Source organism: Mesoplodon bidens (assembly GCF_964165515.1).
Source record: "Mesoplodon bidens genome assembly, chromosome: 17".
NCBI lineage: Eukaryota > Metazoa > Chordata > Mammalia > Artiodactyla > Ziphiidae > Mesoplodon > Mesoplodon bidens.
The window spans coordinates 20,754,107-20,775,669 of NC_138174.1; the positions used below are offsets into that span (position 1 = coordinate 20,754,107).

The 21,563-nt window shown below is 35.1% G+C and overlaps 1 protein-coding gene across 5 annotated transcripts in view; it reads left to right on the forward strand.

Moving 5' to 3' along the window:
* The window catches only part of ZC3H13 (zinc finger CCCH-type containing 13), a 137,194-nt gene that overhangs the window by 69,705 nt on the left and 45,926 nt on the right, over nt 1–21,563 (forward strand). For all 5 annotated transcript variants that reach the window (XM_081214735.1, XM_081214736.1, XM_081214737.1 and 2 more), the window contains 3 exons: nt 7,957–8,065; nt 19,718–19,857; nt 20,465–20,625. In XM_081214735.1, coding sequence (XP_081070861.1) covers nt 7,957–8,065; nt 19,718–19,857; nt 20,465–20,625 — 410 coding nt within the window. The remainder of the gene's footprint in view (nt 1–7,956; nt 8,066–19,717; nt 19,858–20,464; nt 20,626–21,563) is intronic.

Here is a 21,563-nt window from a genome sequence, read left to right on the forward strand (position 1 = left end):
CAGGAACCCATATGGACCTGGTGCTTTATGTTTTGAAAGGTTATTAATTATTGATTCAGTTTCTTTAGTAGATATAAGTCTTCAGATTGTCTATTCTTGATGTGTGAGTTTTGACAGATTGTGTCTCTCAAGTAATTAGTCCATTTCATCTAGGTTATCAAATTTGTGGGCATAGCATTATTCATAGTATTCCTTTATTATCCTTTAAATGTCCTTGGAATCTGTAGTGATGTCTCTTCTTTTGTTTCTGATATTGGTAATTTTTGTTTTCTCTCTTTTTTTCTTAGTTAGCCTGCATAGAAGCTTGATCTTTTCAAAGAACTGGCTTTTGGTTTTGTTGGGTTTTCTCTGTTGTTTTCCTGTTTTCAGTTTCATTGATTTCTGCTCTGATTTTTGTTATTTTTCTTCAGCTTACTTTAGATTTCAGTTGCTCTTCTTTTTCAAGTTTTCTAAAGTGGAAACTTAGATTATTGATTTTAGAGCTTTCTTCATTTCTACTATATGAATTCAATGCTATAAATTTTTCTCTAAACACTGCTTTCACTGCATCCCACAAATTTTGATAAATTGTATTTTATTTTCATTTAGTTTGAAATATTTTGAAATTTCTCTTGAGATTTCTTCTTTGACCCATGTGTTAAGTAGAAGTGTGTCATTTAATCTCCACATATTTGGGGATTATCCAGCTATCTTTCCATTATTAATTTCCAGTCTAATTCCATTGTGGTCTGAGGTTAGACATTATATGATTTTTGTTCTTTTAAAAATGTGTTTTATGGTCCAGAATATGGTCCATAAAATGGTCCAGAATGTTCCTTCCGTGTGAGCTTGAGAAGAATGTGTTTTCTACTGTCACCAGATGAAGTAGTCTATTGACGTGAGTTATATCCAGTAGATTGGAGGTGCTTTTGATTTCAACTGTGTTCTTGCTAATTTTCTCCCTGCTGAATCTGTACATTTCTTATAGAGGGGTGTTAAAGTCTCCAAATGTATTAGTGGATCATGTATATCTCCTTGCAGTAATATCAGTTTTTACTTTATATATTTTGACACTGTTGTTAGCTGCATATATACTAAGGATTGTTATGTCTTTTTGAAGAATTGTCCCCTTTATCATTATGTAATGCCCTTTTGTCCTTGCTAACTTTCCTTATTCTGAAGTCTGCCTGTCTGAAATTAACATATCTACTCCCACTCTCTTTAGCATAGTATATCTTTCTCCATCCCCTTCCTTTTAATTTTGTCTTTATTTTTATAGTTGGTTTCTCATAGACAACATGTAGCTAGCTGCATCTTGTTTTTTGATCCACTCTGACAGTCTCTGTGTTTTAATTGGTGTGTTTAGTCTATTGATGTTTAAAGTAATTATTGATACAGTTGTATTAATATCCACTGTAATTGTTACTGTTTTCTATTTGTTATACCACTGTTCTTTGTTCCTGTTTTTTGACTTCCACTGTTTTTGTGCCTTTTATGGTTTGAATTGAGCATTTTATACTATTACATGTTCTCTCCTTTCTTAACATGTCAATTATACTTGTTATTTTTACTCTTTTAGTGGTTTCCCTAGAGTTTGCAATTACATTTACGATTAATTCAAGTCTACTTTCAAATAATACTGTAGCACTTCACAGGTAGTCCAAGTACCTTATAATAACAAAATATTCCTTATTCTTTGCTCTGGAATATCTTAAGTGGTATCAGGATTTTCTGCTCTTGAAAGGTTTGGTAGAATTCCCATGTGAAACCACCTGAGTCTGGTACTATTTTATGAAGAAGTTCTGTAAGTAATTTATTTTTCCAGTGGAAATTAATAGACTTTTGACTTTAAGTCAGTTTTGTTAATTTTTTTTCTAGAATATTATGTACTTTGTCTGGGTTTTTAAACTAGTTTGCATAGAGTTGTGCAAAGAAATCACGTTTTTCAGTTTTCTCTGTTCTAATGGCTACTTTCACATTGTCATATAGGATTTTGAATACCTGTGCTTTTGCCCTGTTTTCTTCATTAGTCAGTGGTTTATTTGCATCAGCTTTTGGATTTATATATTAGTTCTTTCTCTTTTCAACACATTTATTTCTCTTTATTAATTCCCTCCTTGGTTTATTGTATTCCTTTTCTTTTTTGAATTGGTGGAACATTTATTTATTTTCATATACACACATGTATTTAATGCTATAAGCATTTTTCTGATAACTGCTTTAGCTGAATTCCATGGATCTCATATATCATGCTTTCATTGTCATTATTTTTAAGGAATTCTCATCTTTAGGTTTGTATTTCACCTGTGGTCCAATAATTGCTTAATGGCATGTTTAAAATTTTTCAGATTGAAGAGCCTTTTGTTTGTTTTATGTGTGTATTCTTTTGATTTTTTAAAAAATAACTTTTATATTATTACTTTTTGTATTTCTTTTTCTCAGATTTGATAAGATTTTCTTTGTGGCCTAAGATATGGTCAGTTTTTCTGAATTTTCTGTATATGCTTAAAAAGAAGGTGTATTTTCTGTTTTTTGGCTTTCAGGTTCTAAAGTATATCTGAAACATCTGTTGTTTTGATCTCCTGTAGTTTTCATATCTTTGTCTACTTGATCTGTCTTGGTTTGAGAATGTCTTTTAGAGTATCTTGTTAGTAGTATGCTTCTGTCTAGTTCACTCCCCATCTCCTGTAGCTGTGCTCTTCAGTGCTGTATTAGTTGGTACATAGATACAGAAATATTAATAGTTGTTCTCTCTTCACTGTAATTTTTAAAATGTGGTACTTGGAGATGACCTGTATCTGTTGACTGTTTTTTGAAGTTTATAATCTTGTTTGTTTATTTGTGACTCTGCTTATTCTGAGACGAGCTAGTATAATTTTTATGACCACTTCATAAAAGAAAATCTCTGATAACCCTATTAGGGGGGTTTTCTTCAGTATAGTATAAACAAAATAAACTACAGTTTCCTTAGTGTAGATCTAAGTTTCTTTACCGTCTGTGTTTCTATAGTGTTGAAAGGATCTGAAATTGCACATCTGTGAATCATTTTAAAATTTCAAAATGTCAGTTATATCTGTCCTAAAAGCTATATACTGAGCTAAGTTGTTGGGCTAATATTCAGGCCAAAAAACCACAATAAGCATTGTTCATTATTTAAAAGTTTTTAGCCTTGATCAGAAGTGTCCAGTTGAAAAGTTCTGAAAACATTAAGGTGAGAACCATAATCTTTTAAAAATTAATAATAGCTTTTTGAATTGTTAATAGCTTTGATATAATATGTGATAGTAAATGACAGAAGAAAACTTTGGATTAACATTAACTCGAGCTGCTGAAAGAAGGGTTTGACGTGCTTTCTCAAGAACGTAAACAGCAGCAAAACAAAGACAGAATTGAAACCAAGGATTGAGCAGCAAGTGTGAAAGCCGGTAGTGACTTTAAGACTTTTACAGGTATTAGAGCTGGTCAGACACTAAGCCTTGGGCCCATCTGTGAAGAGAGAACTGGTGACTTGGAAGATGGAGTTGAAGAGTTTATCCAGAATGCAGCACATAAAAACAAGGTTATAGAAAATATTGAAGAGGTTCATAAATGTGGAGGAAAAACTTAGAGAACCTAATGTACGTCTAATTGGAATCCCAGGAAAAAAATAGAAAATGGGAAAGGCAATATTGAAAGAAATAGTGGCTGAGAATTTTCCATAATTGATGAGATATAAGCCTGCAGAAAGCACAATACGTATCAAGTAGATATTATATCATAACTGCAAAACATGAGAGGTATAGAGAGAATATTGGAAACACCCAGAGATAAAAGGCAGATCTTTCTACAAAGGAACGATAGACTGATACCATCAGTAACAATAATGGAAGCCAAAATACAGTGGAATGATATTTTCAAGGCTGAGGTGAATGTATGAACCCATAATTATGAGCCCAGCAAAACTGCTTTTCAAGAATGAGGATATAATAAAGAAGCTTTCTGGTAAAATTGAGAGTGTTGACTACCAGGAGACCTTCATTACTCAGAGAATGTCTAAAAGGATATACATCAGGACGATGGAAAATGACCTTAGAAGCTAAGGAAGCTTCTGTCCAAAATGCAACAGTAAAGGTGAACAGAGGAAACATTTACTAGGTCGGAAAGTGTCTTTTTTTTATGGCCTATGCAGTTGTCAGAAATGTGGCATTGTACTCTGAGGAGGTGAAGTGTAGTACCAAAAGTATAGTATAAATTACTTTGAACTCCCCAGAATCCATTCAGTTGTTTTCATTTTGAAGCTGCATTTTGGTCTGGGGAGTTAACCCCAGATTCACTGCTAGTCCCTCATTAGTCTAATCTAGTCATAATAATCCCATTCTCCTTGCTAATTCTGTTGATTCAGGAACCAGGCCTAATTTATTTAGCCTGTGGCTATTATCTTGATATCAGTTATTGATTCAGATGTGACCATGTGACTGAAGTTGGCCTACTCAAACTGAAAGAAAAAATTCTTATTTGTAGAGAGGCACACACTGGGTGAACCTAGATTGCTTGTCATCGTGGTAAAAGAAATATGCCTTAATGTGAAGTCAACAGTAGGAATAGCAGAGCTGTAAGAAAGGAAAAAAACAACAGGAAAATTTGGTCTCCAGTGATTTCACTGTGTTACTACATCACCCAGCCCTGAAGTTTACCCTATTTCTAGACTTCATTTTATGTGAGATTGTAATTTAAATTTATATAGCTTATAAGATTATAGTTTCTTATTTAAACTCTACCCCAGACTCCCCCCCCCACCGCAAAACAAGTTCATTAATGCAAGAATAATTTCACCTCTATACTAGGAGAGGTGGAAGCTATATGCTCTATGCTGCTCTGGCAGGACTAGGTTAATTTTAGTTATCACATTTTATTGAAGCAACATTGGCAAATTAGTGTGCCCAGAGAAGATGACAGAGTAGTGAGGGGTATGAAAATTGTGAAATGTTCATGTATGATCAGTGTGTAGAGTATCTTTGGCCTGATGTAAGAAGATATTGAAGAGATTTAGTGACAGTGTTGAAATATTTAAATAGCTATCACATGGAAGAATTATTAGATTTGTTTTGCACGGTTCTAGAGACCAGAACTAGTTCCAATCAATAGAAATTCTGGAGCGGTATAAAAGAGTTGTGATCAGTATAAGAAATAATTTTCTAATATTTAGAACTTTCTGAAAATGGGGGCAAAGAATGCAACAGTGGAGAGCTTATCAGTGGAGACCTTGGGAGTAAATCTTTTTGTCCGTGAAATTATTCTATTAGAGGACTTCTATAACTATACAATATTTAGGAAAAAAATTTCAGCATGGGGTAGGAAATTGAATTATATTATTTCAAAGACCCCTAACATTTTATTATTATGGTTGCTAATCCAGTTAATATTGGTTTTCAATTCTTTTTGCCTCAACACTTCTTTTTAGATCATATTCTTGGTAATGCCTCCTTACTAGCTAAAAATAAATTTTATAATAAATATAATCTGTCCATACATATAATGTTTAAGAAATAAATATGAATGTAATATAAAGTAGAAATAAAGTGAAAGTAAAGTTCACAATTATTTATTGCATTGCTGATGTAAGAGACTTTTAAAACCAAACATTTTTCCTAAGTTAGGTATAGACTTATTTGGCAGCAAAACCTGATTTTAATTGATATGAAGCTTATTATACAGTCTTTACCCAGTCAGTGAATTCATGTTTTGCTGCAAAAATATCAGTATATTTGATTATAGGTTGCTGCTCCAGACTCTACTGGCATTGTTACTTAATATATTTTGAAATCCAAATAATTCTGAATTCATAAAATATCTCATCCCATGGGTACTGGCTAAAATATTGTGGTTCTTTAACAAGTATTTCAACATGTACATGTTCCAGAATGATTAATTTAGAATATGTAATAATCAAATGGTTGTACCTCTAATTAATATGTTTGCATATAAGAGCAGTAAGATGATAGTCCATTCTATTCAAGAAATTACAGGAAGGTGAAAGAGCAGACCATGCTGTACTACATGGGACAAGTAATACCAGACCCTTTATATTTGAATATGATCAGAGAAAGAGGGAAATAATTTTATTTTACAAGGAATAACATGCCTAAACAAGTTATACACTGTTGAAGTGGAAAAATGAGGAAATACAACATTTAAAAAAATGACCTGAGCCTTAGGTGTTATCAAAGTAATTTCCTCTATTATGATTTGAGGTGGGATAGTAACAAAGTATTAGGAAAAAACATATCTCCTAACTTGAAATCCCACCACATATTGAAGCCTGCATTCAGTCTCTATTACTTAATAATAGAAGTTATATGTGATCTCTGGGGCCAGTATTAGAGTCATATTGGAAAAAAATAGGTAATACAAAAATTATATAATTTCAATATGTAGGGTAAATATTATAAAATACATAAATTATTAATGAAATTTATTGAGATTATTATATCTGTTTCTAAATCTGTTAAAAACATTCTGTTACAAACTTGCAGATTATTTTGTTTTCCAGTACCAGAATTACTGCTCTGAAACCCTTTTCAACTACATTTGTAGTTGGTATTACAACTACATACAGACAAATGTAGTCTGATACCTTATAGACAAAAAAACCCAGAATATATTATTCAGTAATTTGGAGATAACTTTCTATGAAAATTTTTTGATATAGCACATACTAATATATATTTACAGTGGGTGTAATCTACAGAACATTCAAAAGTTAACCTGGGATATAGAATAGCTCTTCATTGATATTCCACAAAATGTGTTTTAAGAATAAAAATAGATTGTGTTCCTTTTTCTCCTTTGTCTTATGTACAAATAGGAGTGCGTTTCTTTTTTCTTCCTCTTTTTTTGACCTTTTACCGTTTTGTCATGGCTGATACAATTATATAATCTTTTAATGATATTTGTCAGCCTCTGCTGTCGTACCAGCAACTATATATGTCATTTAGCAATAATACTTACAACATGACTTCATACCTAAATAAGTAAAATTTAGGGGCAGTTATATGCTAGAGTTCTTTAAAAAGAAGACAAAGAGAAATTAATTTGTGTTTTAAGCAGCCAAATTTTATGTCTGGTAATGCCCAGAAAGAACTCTCAGCACTTAATGTCCTTGTGTGTTAGTGTCTTTCATAGTCAGGATTTAGTGTTAATAAAAGTGAGACATGGTGGGGGGAAGATAACAATTCCATGACACTGGTTATTTTCTTACCACTTAGTAAAATGTGGTTTAGAGTCTTCATCTTATGTAACAGGATATTTAATTAACTTTTATGAGCTGAATCACTGTTGTCCTGCTTTGTCTATAGGCTACTGTTATACCTGGAATAAAATGTAAAACTTTTTGGTTTTTAACTGCAGTGTAAAGGTAACTTTTCTAACTATTTTAGTTACCATTTTGGTTTCATCAAAATAGGGGAAATCTCCCCTTTTAAAGCATTTATAAAGTTATTAGATGAGTTTGGATTTATCTTTAGGTGTAGGTAAATGCTTTTACGTTAGTATATGACAAGTCTTAGATCAGCAATTATATTTGAGAATCTACTGTGAACGGTGTAACCTTTTTAAAGTCATTTAAAAATATAGTCACAATTCCTCCAGTTGTACTTTATCCGTTTTAAACTTTACCCCATAATTTTCACGTAGAAACTGAGTATGTAGTATACTAACAAATGCTTATTAAAGTATTCGATTTTCGTTGTATCTTTTAAAATCTTAGTTACTTCAAACATTTACCAAGTTGCTGTTCTTTAGTAAAATAGATAATAGTACAGTCTTATCATTGTGATACTCTAGAACGTGTTACTTCCTCTACTTAGTGGATGCGTGATTATTTGCAAGACTGATTCTTTAATGAAACAAAAATGAAGTTAGAAATATTCTGTATTATAGTAACTACCTCATGTAGTTTTTATAAATATAATAACCCATATGTATGTATGTACTTTTTAGAAAGAATCTTCAAGAGGGAGACATAGGGAAAAGGAAGACATAAAAATCACTAAGGAGAGAACTCCAGAAAGTGAAGAAGAAAATGTAGAATGGGAAACTAATAGAGATGGTGAGTTTCAAAAATCTTTGTTTATATGGTCAATTTATTGATTATTCACTTTGTAGACTTCCTGTGGGCTTCAAAACACTTTCCAGCTATAGTTTCAGAATTGTCTAATTGACTTGTGTCTATCTTATTGAGTTATAAGGCAGAAAATGGCATATAGTAGCAGAACAAAAGCAGAGAAAGCTATTCTCCCTAGAACTTACTGTACAGCATCACAGTCCTTTGGAATTTTATTACATTTGTAAATCTTTAAGTTCCTCAGTACCAAGGTTTAAAAGAATCTAAATTTATGTTTATTGTTTTGCATAAAATATTAAAAGTGAGATTCTTTTTTTTTTTTTTTTTTTTTTTTTGCGGTACGCGGGCCTCTCACTGTTGTGGCCTCTCCCATTGCGGAGCGCAGGCTCAGCCGCCATGGCTCACGGGCCCAGCCACTCTGCGGCATGTGGGATCCTCCCAGACCGGGGCACGAACCCGTGTCCCCTGCATTGGCAGGCGGACTCTCAACCACTGCGCCACCAGGGAAGCCCTAAAAGTGAGATTCTTAAACCTTAAAGAACTAGGAAAATTATTTCTAAAAAATTGTTGGATTTCATCTTTCAAGAAATTTAAATCAGATGATAATTGAGACCTGGGATTTGTTCATAAGAAATTAGCAAAATTATTTTTGCGTCATTGTCTTTAACAAGTAAGCATTTACTTTCCACACCATGAATGTTCTCTCTTCTCTACTTCTGTGATCTTCTGGAATGTGAGCACTGTAGCCTCACACTACCAAATACAGAGAAGGGGAACTCACATTTGTTGAATGTGTTTGGTGTACTGGGCATTTTAATATAACATATAATTACCTCATTAAATCAGTAGCTTTGTTACTCTACTTATAGATGACAAAACTAAAGAGTTTAAGGATGTAAGCAACTTCCTCATCAGATAGCTGAAAACTTAAACCAGGGGCTAGAAAATTATAGCTTATGGGCCTGCCACCAGTTTTTGCAGTAAAGTTTTATTGGATAACAGCCATGTCTGTTGGTTACATATTTTCTGTGGCTGCTTTTGAGCTACAATAGATGAGTTGAGTACTATGACAGCCAAGAGCCTGCAAGCCTAAAATGTTTACTACTATATTTAAGAACTATCTCTGAAAACTTACAGACTAATACTTGAAAAGTACCTTAAATGGCTGTCCAGTAATTTGAACATCAGTACTTTTTAAGGAAATCCATTCCATCTTTATACAGTATTGTCTGTTAAAACATTGCTTCTAAGAACAAGTAGGAAACTTCTCTATGATTACTTCATGGGACTTCATAAATAAATCTAATACCTCCTACAAAATAGCAATAAATAAAATATTACAAGCCTTAACTGTTCAAGGATGAATGGCTAACTTTTCCTAAATTCTAAGGGATGAACTCTTAACACACTCAACATTTTTTTTTATTTTAATTATTTTTGTATAAAACACATTCTGGGGGCTTCCCTGGTGGCGCAGTGGTTGAGAGTCCGCCTGCCGATGCAGTGGACACGGGTTCGTGCCCCGGTCTGGGAAGATCCCACATGCCGCAGAGCGGCTAGGCCCGTGAGCCATGGCTGCTGAGCCTGCGCGTCCGGAGCCTGTGCTCCGCAAGGGGAGAGGCCACAACAGTGAGAGTCACGCCTATCGCAAAAAAAAAAAAAAAAAAAAAAAAAAAAACCACATTCTGAAATACATTGGCTGCTTATTTTTCAAAATAGAAACTTCTATTCCCATTACAATAATGCATGCTAATTGTTGAACATTTTAAAGGTTCAGAAAAGCCTAAGTTAGTTTGCTCCTTTTCTTCATAGTAGCTCTTTCAGACCCTCTCCTTAAATCTCCAACTCCTTAAATCTCAAACCTTCCAGCCCCTTTCTCCTGCTTGCTATTTACAACACAGAGATGATGGAATTCTTTATCCACAAACTCTTTCAACTTCCTGCCACCACACCTATGAACTAGTCTTTCATTCACATCTAAACTTTTTAACTTCCCTCTTTTTCTTTACAAGGGGCCTCCCTCCTGCTGCATAAGGTTATATTCCCCTGATTTCCTCCCCCCTTTGCAGTCTTCTTCATTTATGTTGCATTCTCTTTTACAGCTTTAACATCCATCTTGGCACATTTTCTCTTTTCCCCATATTATTTTGAGCCATCACCCTGCTTATTCCCACTTTACAACCAAATTCTACTTTTTTTTTTTTTTTTTTGCGGTACGCGGGCCTCTCATTGTTGTGGCCTCTCCCATCGCGGAACACAGGCTCCGGACGCGCAGGCTCAGCAGCCATGATTCACGGGCCCAGCCGCTCCGCGGCACGTGGGATCTTCCCGGACTGGGACATGAACCCGTGTCCCCTGCATCGGCAGGCGGACTCTCAACCACTGCGCCACCAGGGAAGCCCCCAAATTCTACTTTTTCACCTCATATTTATTCAGTCTTCTGACCCTTGTCTTCACTAAAACTGTTCTTTAAGGTCACAGTAACATCCTCTTTGCTAAATAAAAGGAGACACACTTGTCTCCTTCTTCTATAACCTTTCTGCAGCATGTGACACATCCCAGAGCCTCTGTCTTCTTGAAACACTTTCCCCTTGGCTTCCATCTGTCATTTGTCAGGTTTTCTGTTCTCCTGTTGAAGCCCTTTGGTCTTACATAGAGGCTCCTTGTATGCTGTCTGTCCCTTAAATGTTCATTCCCAAGTCTTCGCTCAGACTGTCATCTTTAAAAAACGAAAGTGATTTTATTACAAGAGGCTTTTATGTGTGAAATTCTTTTAAAAGGTGAGTAAATGTCTCATAGTAGTTTCACATACAAAATACACTGCTATTTCTTACTCTTTCTCTTGAGGTTCTGATTGTTGTGTATCTCTGGTTTTTCTGTTTTAAAGAATATTGAAGCATGGAGTTAGACTGAGCTCATTTAATATATTTACCTTCTGCATTTTCAATCTAAAGTGAACAGCAATTTTAGCTAGACTCAGAAGAAGTTGATCTGTATGAGTAATTGTCAAACTTTCGATCTCAGGACACTTTTCACTCTTTTTATGGACCCCAAAGAACTTTTCTTTTGTGGATTATCTGTTTCAGTAGTCTCCATATTAGAAATTGGTTCATTTAGAACCAATTGGTTCTAATTTAGAAATTAGAACATTTAAAAATACTTATTAATTTATTTAACAATGACAGCAGTAAACCCAACATATACTTTTATGGAAAATAGCTATGCTTTGCAAAGCAAAAATAGAAATTGGAGGAGGTGGCAATGTTTTACATGTTTTTGCACATTTTGGGGGTTTTTTTTTTGGCTACACCGCTAGGCTTGCAGGATCAGTTCCCCAACCAGGGATTGAACCTGGGCCACTGAAGAGAACGTGCCGAATCCTAACCACAAGACCACCAGGAAACTCCCTGAAAATCTTTTTAACTTCTTAAAGTAAACTCTTAACTGGCTTAATGAAAGACCTCTAGATTTTCGTATCTGCTTCTGCATTCAGTCTGTTACTGATATCACATATCATGTGACTTCTGGAAAACTCCACTACATACTCAAGAGAGAGTGAGTAAACCAGGCAAATAATGTAGTATTATAGAAATATTTTTGATCTCCTGGAACTCTAGAAATTGTCTTGGGAATCCTTAGGAGTCCTTAGACTACTCTTTGAGAACCACTTGTCTCTAGAAGCAGCTTCTAAAATTTCTAGTTGTTTCCCCTTCACCAAGACTTCTTTTTTTCTCATTTTCCTTTTTTCTGTCCAGATGAAATCTTGCTCCCAGGGCATCATTACCATCTATGTATTAATGACTCCAATATCTGGAGCTCTTAATTGAGGCATCTGCCAACTGGATATCTCCATCTGAGTCCCATATCTTAAGGGCACCACTTTCCTACTGGTTTCCCAAAAGCCTGAGAGTCATTGTTTCGTTTTTTTAAAAAATTATCTACTTTATACATATTAGTGTGTATATATCAATCCCAGTCTCCCAATTCATCCCATCCCCGCTTTCCCCCCTTGGTGTCCATACATTTGTCTCTACATCTGTGTCTCTATTTCTTCCTTGAAAACTGGTTCATCTGTACCATTTTCCTAGATCCCACATATACGCGTTAATAATTGTTTTTTTTTAATATTTGTTTTTCTCTTTCTGACTTACTTCACTCTGTATGACAGTCTCTAGGTCCATCCACATCCCTACAGATGACCCAATTTCATTCCTTTTTATGGCTGAGTAATATTCCATTGTATATATGTTTATCCATTCATCTATTGATGGACATTTAGGTTGCTTCCATGACCTGGCTATTGTAAATAGTGCTGCAGTGAACACTGGGGTGTGTGTGTCTTTTTGAATTATGGTTTATCCATTCATCTGTTGATGGGCAGTTAGGTTGCTTCCATGACCTGGCTATTGTAAATAGTGCTGCAGTGAACACTGGGGTGCATGTGTCTTTTTGAATTATGGTTTTCTCTAGGTATATGCCCAGTAGTGGGATTGCTGGGTCATATGGTAATTCTTTTTTTTTTTTTTTTTTTTTTTTTTTTAAGTTTATTTATTTATTTTTTTAATTAGTTTCTGCTTTATAACAAAGTGAATCAGTCATACATATACATCTGTTCCCACATCCCTTCCCTCATGCATCTCCCTCCCTCCCACCCTCCCCATCCCACCCCTCCAGGCGGTCACAAAGCACCGAGCTGATCTCCCTGTGCTCTGCGGCTGCTTCCCACTATCTATCTACCTTACGTTTGGTAGTGTATACACGTCCATGCCTCTCTTTCGCCTTGTCACAGCCCACCCTTCCCCCTCCCCATATCCTCAAGTCCATTCTCAAGTAGGTCTGCGTCTTCATTCCCGTTTTGCCCCTAGGTTCTTCATGACATTTTTTTTTTAAATTCCGTATATATGTGTTAGCATACGGTACTTGTCTTTCTCTTTCTGACCAACCTCACTCTGCACGACAGACTCTAGGTCCATCCACCTCATTACAAATAGCTCAGTTTCGCTTCTCTCCATGGCCGAGCAATACTCCATTGTATACATGCGCCACATCTTCTCCATCCATTCATCCGATGATGGACACTTAGGTTGTCTCCAGCTCCGGGCTATTGTGAATAGAGCTGCAATGAACACCCTGGTACATGTCTCTTCTTGAACCATGGTTCTCTCAGGGTACATGCCCAGCAGTGGGACCGCTGGGTCATATGGTAGTTCTATTTGTAGTTTTTTAAGGAACCTCCATACCGTTCTCCACAGTGGCCGTACCAATTCACATCCCCACCAGCAGTGCAAGAGTGTTCCCCCTTCTCCACACCCTCTCCAGCATTTATTGTTTCCAGATTTCTTTTTTTTTTTTTTAATTAGTTTCTGCTTTATAACAAAGTGAATCAGTCATACATATACATCTGTTCCCACATCCCTTCCCTCATGCATCTCCCTCCCTCCCACCCTCCCCATCCCACCCCTCCAGGCGGTCACAAAGCACCGAGCTGATCTCCCTGTGCTCTGCGGCTGCTTCCCACTATCTATCTACCTTACGTTTGGTAGTGTATATATGTCCATGCCTCTCTTTCGCTTTGTCACAGCTTACCCTTCCCCCTCCCCATATCCTCAAGTCCATTCTCAAGTAGGTCTGTGTCTTTATTCTCGTTTTGCCCCTAGGGTAGTTTTTTAAGGAACCTCCATACTGTTCTCCATAGTGGCTGTATCAATTTCCATTCCCACCAATAGTGCAAGAGGGTTCCCTTTTCTGAGAGTCATTGTTGATACTACTTTTTACCCTCAACCCAGACATTTATGGAATTCTGAACATTTCTATCTACTGAATGTCTTTCAGAACCATCTGTTTCTCTAAATTACTACTAATATTCTAGTTCTTAAGATATTTGTTGCCTATAAATATATTTTATTAAATAACCTTCTAACCTTGAGATTAGCCTTGAGATTAGCCTTGTCTCCTAAATCATTCTTCACTTACAGGCAGAATAGTCTTCACAAAAATTTTTTTTACTGAAGTACAATAATATGTTCAGAAGAGTGCATGATTCATGTGTACAACTTACTGAATTTTCATGAACAGAACAGCCTTGTATAACCAGCACCCATCAATAAATAGAAAATTATTAGTATCCCATAAGCCCCCTTGTACTCCCTTTCCAGTTACTGCCTCCCAGCCCTCATCTCCCAAAGATAACTGCTGTCCTGATTTTCTGCCACCATGGATTACTTTTGTCTGTTTTTGAGCTCTATATAAATAGAACCTATAGCATGTACTCTTTTTGTGCTTAGCTTCTCTTTATTTTTTAATAAATTTATTTTTTTATTTAATTCTTGGCTGCATTGGGCCTTTGTTGCTGTGCACGGGCTTTCTCTAGTTGCGGCGAGCGGGGACTACTCTTCCTTGTGGTGTGTGAGCTTCTCATCACGGTGGTTTCTCTTGTTGCGGAGCACAGGCTCCAGGTGCGTGGGCTTCAGCAGTTGTGCCTCGTGGGCTCTAGAGCACAGGCTCAGTAGTTGTGGTGCATGGGCGTAGTTGCTCTGCGGCATGTGGGATCTTCCCAGACCAGGGCTCGAACCCGTGTCCCCTGCATTGGCAAGTGGATTCTTAACCACTGCGCCACTAGGGAAGTCCCTGCTTAGCTTCTTTTGCTTACAATATGTCTGTGAGATTATTGCGTATAGTTATAGTTCATTCATTCTTACTGGTATGTAGTATTTCACTGAATATACCATGATTTATTCATTCTACTGTGGATAAACATTTGAGTAATTTCTAGTTTGGGGCTGTTATGAATAAGTTGCTATTATTATTCCTAATCATATCTTTGGTAAACATGTACCCATTTCCCTTGAGTTTATGCTTGGGAGTAGGATTGCTGGGCCATGGAGTTTTCATATGTTCATCTTTAGTAGATAATGTCAAGTCAAAAATGATTCTCCTTGGGCTTCCCTGGTGGCACAGTGGTTGAGAGTCCGCCTGCCGATGCAGGGGACACGGGTTCGTGCCCCGGTCCGGGAGGATCCCACATGCCGCAGAGCGGCTGGGTCCGTGAGCCATGGCTGCTGAGCCTGTGCGTCCGGAGCCTGTGCTCCGCAACGGGAGAGGCCACAGCAGTGAGAGGCCCGCGTACCGCAAAAAAAAAAAAAAAAAAAAGATTCTCCTTTCTCTGTTGTTTTTTGCCTTTTTCATCTTAGCCATTCTGGAGGTGTGTGGTAGTATCTTTTTGTGGTTTTCGTGTGCATTTCCCTAATGAGTAATGAAATTGAGAACTTTTTTACATTTTTGGCCATTGTACAACCTGTTTTATAAACTCTATTCTCGACTTTTGCCTACTGTTTTATTGTGTTACTGTTTTTTTAATTGAGTATCTTTATATATTCTGAATATGAGATCTTCATCAGATATATGTATTGCAAATATCTCTCTCATTCTCTGAGTTAGAGTGAGCTTTTAAAAGAATAAATTGGTTCATTTCATTCCCCTATTTAAAATTCTCTGATTTCCCATTGCCTTGAGGATCAAGTACAAATTCTTCTGTACCTACAAAACTTTTCATTATCCAATTGCTTTCTGTGTTTCCGGCTCCCCACTCCCAAGTCTTTGTTTTTATTTGTTTCCCTAAACTTATCATATTTGTTTACCATAAGGACCAGTGCAGTAATATAAAAAGCAAAAGTATCATTTCAGTAGAGGAGAAAATGAATGAACATATTTTGGCAATCTTGGTGGTACGTACATCCGCCTAAAATAAAGCATAAAATCCAGAAGCTATAAAAGATTTGATTACATAAGGATTTAAATTTTTTTGTATAACTAAACACACAAGTGATCTATTAAAAATAGATCACTATAAGAAAGTACTTGACATGTGTAATGAGTAACTATATAATAAAAGCACTGTATAAACCTATAATGAAGTTCCACAAATATATAAGAAAAAGATAGTACAGTTGGAAAACAGGGAAAAAAAGCAAAAATTGGTTATGAAATTCATAGAGGAAATAGAAATGGACAATAAATGCTCAGCCTTACTACAGGGAAATGCCAGTGAAAATAGAGATAGCATTCTTCACCCATCAGATTGGCAGAAATGAAAAATACTAGTATTATCAAGTGTAAGTTTACATTGGTAAAGCTGTTTTGGAGTATAATTTGGCAATATTAAAAATAAAAATCAGGGCTTCCCTGGCGGCGCAGTGGTTGAGAGTCCGTCTGCCGATGCAGGGGACACGGGTTCGTGCCCCGGTCCGGGAAGATCCCACATGCCGCGGAGGGGCTGGGCCCATGAGCCAGGGCCGCTGAGCCTGCGCATCCGGAGCCTGTGCTCCGCAATGGGAGGGGCCACAACAGTGAGAGGCCCACGTACCGCAAAAAAAAAAAAAAAAAAAAAAAAAAAAAAAAAGAAAAATAAAAATCATATTTATCTTTTGTCCAGCAAATCTAGTTTGTTCTAAAAAAAATACTTGCTCCTGTGAAGTAAGGTAGGTATCAAAATGTTCACTGAAGTCTTGTTTATAATAGCAAACTATTGAAAACAAAGTAAATGTCAGAAGGAAAATGGTTAAACTATGATATGTTCATATCATGAAATGCTTTGCAGATGTTAAAATGGAGGTGTTTTACCTTTGTGTATGACATGGAAAAATCTTTCTATGGGGCAATGCGTGTAGAAGAGTATAAATATAAAGGCTTATTTTTATATCTATTGAATATGATTACTTGCATACAGTAGATTGCTGGAAGTAAAATTGTCATATTAAAGGGTATGAATGTTCTAAAAGCTTTTACCCATACTACCAAGTTATTTTCCAGGCTAGAAATATTAGTTTACATTGCTACCTCCAAAGAATGAACATGCCTGTTATCTGTACCTTTGCCAGTACCAAATATTATAATTAGGGAAAAAATGGCTCTTTAATACATGAAAAAGGCTTATTTATATATCATTTGCATTTCTTTTTTGTGTTTATATCTGTTCGTGTCCTTTGCCCATTCTTTTAATTAATAAGAGTTCTTTATATATAAAGAATGTCAACCTTATGTACTGCATGTATTTTTGTTACATATTCTTAAAAAATCTCTGCCTGTTAAATGTGCCATTCTAATTATATTTAATATTTTCCTGATGGCTTACAACAGCTGATTCATATAGATGATTCTAAGGTAATTGTAATGATAACCTTGAGCTGTAAGATATGAGAGACATTTTCTAAACTTATTAAATGGTTGTGACTCCTTTTTAAAAAAAATTTTTTATTGGAGTATAGTTGATTTACAATGTTGTGTTAGTTTCAGGTGTACAGCAAAGTGATTCAGTTATACATATACCTATATCCACTCTTTTTTTTTTTTTTTTTTTTAGGATTCTTTTCCCATGTAAGCCATTACAGCGTATTGAGTAGAGTTCCCTGTGCTATACAGCAGGTTATTATTAGTTATCTATTTTATATATAATAGTGTGTATTTGTCAGTCCCAATCTCCCAATATATCCCTCCCCTCGTCAGACTCTATTTTTGAGTCCTCTCCTAATGTTTTGTGCTTTTTGATTTTTCTTCTTTTGTCAGACTATCAGTTGCATTGTGCCTACTTCATAGCCCATCTCTTATAGATTGGGAAAACATCTTACATTTGATTATAACAGATATGCATAAAGTTAGAATAAGTAGTGTCTGAGTAAAGACTTGAGAGCTTTCCCTCTAAGCAAAATATATTAGCTATAGTACCTTGACTTCGACATATATTTTAACTGCTCAGGTCTCCCCCTACCCGCACTTCCCCCTTGGTTGAGTGGTTAGGGATTAAAGACTGAAAGCCAATTTGTCATTTTTTTACATGTGTTCTGTATGGGTGATATTCCCAGATAGCAGTTTTTAGATGAGCAGAACATTACTGATAATACCTTCAGAAACACTGTAAATCATTCTTCTCAATTAATTACCCTTTCCTTTGTTTTACCCTTAGTATTTAGTAATGAAATTTTATCTGTTAATAATTTAAGAACACAACAAACTGGATCATCGAACCCTACTATTCACTGATGTAAAGTGTCTCAACGGAGTGTAAAATCGTAACTAGAGATAGCCACTATCCATTTAATTAAATTCAGTATCTTTAATTATTTTATGTAGTAAAAACTACATGCCCATAAATATTTAGTAATTGCTTGCTGACTGAAAAGCATGATTTAGTCAGTGTTATGTATTTACTGAGAACTTATCATCATACACCAATATAAGATGAGTAATCAAGTTTTGTGACACAGATAATAAGATATATAATTACCCTCTTAGTCCCCAAGCATGAATGGATAGTTTTCATTCTAATGTATTTACCTGTACATGACAATGATGTCCCTTTTTTTTTGTGCTTTAAGCAATCAAGTAGGACTCCTTATCTTTATTGTTTTTTAGTTCTTCATTTTATTTCTCTACCCCAGGTTAAGAAGTGATGATCTTAAGTGCTAAAAGTATGGCTTGAGGGCTTCCCTGGTGGCGCAGTGGTTGAGAATCTGCCTGCCAATGCAGGGGACACGGGTTCGAGCCCTGGTCTGGGAAGATCCCACATGCCGTGGAGCAACTAGCCCCGTGAGCCACAAATACTGAGCCTGCACGCCTGGAGCCTGTGCTCCGCAATGAGAGGCCGCGATAGTGAGAGGCCCGCGCACCGCGATGAGGAGTGGCCCCCACTTGCCGCAACTAGAGAAAGCCCTCACACAGAAACGAAGACCCAACACAGCCATAAATAAATGAATAAATAAATAAATATTAAAAAAAAAAAAGTATGGCTTGAGAAGGCACCTCAGTTTATAATCAGTCAAGCCCAGTGTGTTCATGTGTTAGAATAGAAGTCAGTGAAATTTCCTCCTCCAGGCTTTTGGCATTATTAGCAAATAGGTAGCCGTGCCAGGAGCCTCTGAAAACTACATGTTGTGATGAAATAGTTCTTCACACCACTCTTCCCCCACCCAAACCAACCCTCAGATTCTTTTCATTGGAAAAGATGAATAGAAATAGATACATGCTATCAGACCCATTGAAGAGATGGACAGTTCTAGTCTAAGAAACTAGTACAAATCACTTATAATGAAAATGTTATAGATTCTTCCAAAATTAGCTCATGTACACATCAGTATTAAAATTACTTAACTTTATTTTTAGATACAAATCAGTTAGGATATTAATTTTTAAAAAGCAACAAAACTATGGAAACAGTATTGCACACCTAATGTGACTTTAATTTAATACTAACGAGTCTTTAAGAAAATGAAGAAGATAATGAATCATATCATATGCAGCATGAAATATTGAAGGCTTTGGTGCCTTTAATGCTTAGAATTTATAGCTGAGTGTTTTAAGTGTATCTTTTAAAAATTCCGTCTTCTAACCAAAAACCCAAACAGCCCAAAATCACTTCCAGAAAACCCAGGAACCTTAAAAATGTTTGTTTTCATAAAGAAATTAGCCATATTGATTTTAATTCTTTATAGAACAGTGTATATTTCTTCTATCTTTTTGAAGTATGTTCTTGTTAAAGAATCTACCATTTTAATTTGTATAAAAAATCGTTGAAAAATTTTCTCTAATTTTTGGTATAGATAATTATAATAGTTTCCGACAAGTAATGGAATTTTTATTTTAAAGATTCTGATAATGGAGATATTAATTATGATTATGTTCATGAGTTGTCATTGGAAATGAAGCGTCAAAAGATACAGAGGGAATTAATGAAGCTGGAACAAGAAAACATGGAGAAAAGAGAAGAAATTATTATTAAAAAGGAGGTATGCTATTTATTGAAATATGTTAGTAATTAACATCAAAATGAGTATTGATCAGAGAACTCACTAGCTGCTTGCTACATCTTAAGTTGTATTAGAATATTGATACTTCACGTATGTTAATTAATCTTCATATTTCTCTATTAGATAAATAGGACATATATTTGTTATTGAATAGATAAACAAAACTGAGTTTCTGTTGCTTAGAGTCACCAGCTAATGTAAAATGGGACTTGAATCTATATACATATGGTTTTTAGGCCCATGCTATTTCTAGAATACTTGTTTCTTTTTTAAAGAGTAGAAAGATACATTATATTCAAATATATTGTATCTTTCTACTCTTTAATAATTTGTGTTTTTTCTGAGGAGATTTTGAAATTTCATAATTTTAGTTTGCTTTATTGATATTAGTGTTATGTTGGGGCAGTTAGTATTGGTTAACAGCATAGGTTCAGGAGCCAGACTAATATTAATTTGTGGTGGCTATCGTAACACTTAATACTTCATCTGAAGTTTGGTATAATTTTAAAACACGTGCTTTGTTGTCTGATTATAACAACCATGATTGGAAGAGTTTCTGAATTGAGTTACTGAATTCTTTTGGAAGGTTTCACCAGAAGTGGTTAGATCAAAGTTATCTCCATCACCTTCTCTAAGAAAGTCTAGCAAATCTCCAAAGCGAAAATCAAGCCCTAAGTCATCATCTTCAACTAGCAAGAAAGACAGGAAGACAACTGCAGTATCCTCTCCCTTGCTGGACCAGCAGAGGTCAGTAGGGTGATAAATAGTACCAGAATTAAATTGCTTTTTCTGAAGTGATATTAAAAATAATTACTTGGTAGATTACATAAAGATACTTTTAATACATTCAGTATTTAATGTAAACTTTTTTCTTCTAAGAAAAAAGTGTGAAAAGTTTCCATTTAAAAGAAAATTATAGAGAACAATAAAGCAAAGGTCTGTGTCACATCTATATATGCTTCAGAGCTTTTTATTTTTTAAGAAATAAACAGCTATATTTCTGGTCCTTTCCTCTTGAATTTGTTGTTTATGATACCTATGCATGTGTGTTTATACTTCCATAATATGTATTGTCTTACAATATATAGTATTACTTTCATCTATTTAATCTTAATATAGATACAACTTTTCTTCTGCAACTTTTTCACTTAGCATTTTTTTTACATTTATCTATATTGATATATGTAGCTGTAGTTCTTTAATAGTAGTATTTATGTATTTATCTACTTTTCTTTTGTTGAACATTTAAGTTGATTTCAGGTTTTAGTTACTACAAATTATGCACAATGAACATTCTTCTTGTCTGCTTGTGTACATGATCAAGAGATTAAATTGTTTATAGTATGTATGAAGCAGTATGAATATATTATTTAGAATTATTGTAGTGGTCAATTGAAAGAATAAAGATAGAAATAAATTACATTGAGGGGTTGAGAATAAGGCAGGAGATACCTTTTCATTTAATGTCACTATGGACTATTTAAATTTTATTAAAGGACATACACTAATTTATTATCTAAGAAAAAGGCTAAACTAAAAACCTCTTCCCAGTATTTGACCAGTTGGCAAATGTCTATTTGAACCCATAATGAAACTCATAGTTGTCTCCTTCTAGTTTCTAGAGGCTTTAACCCTATTCTAGATTCCATTTACTTTTTACCCAGTTTATTACATCATCCTACTCA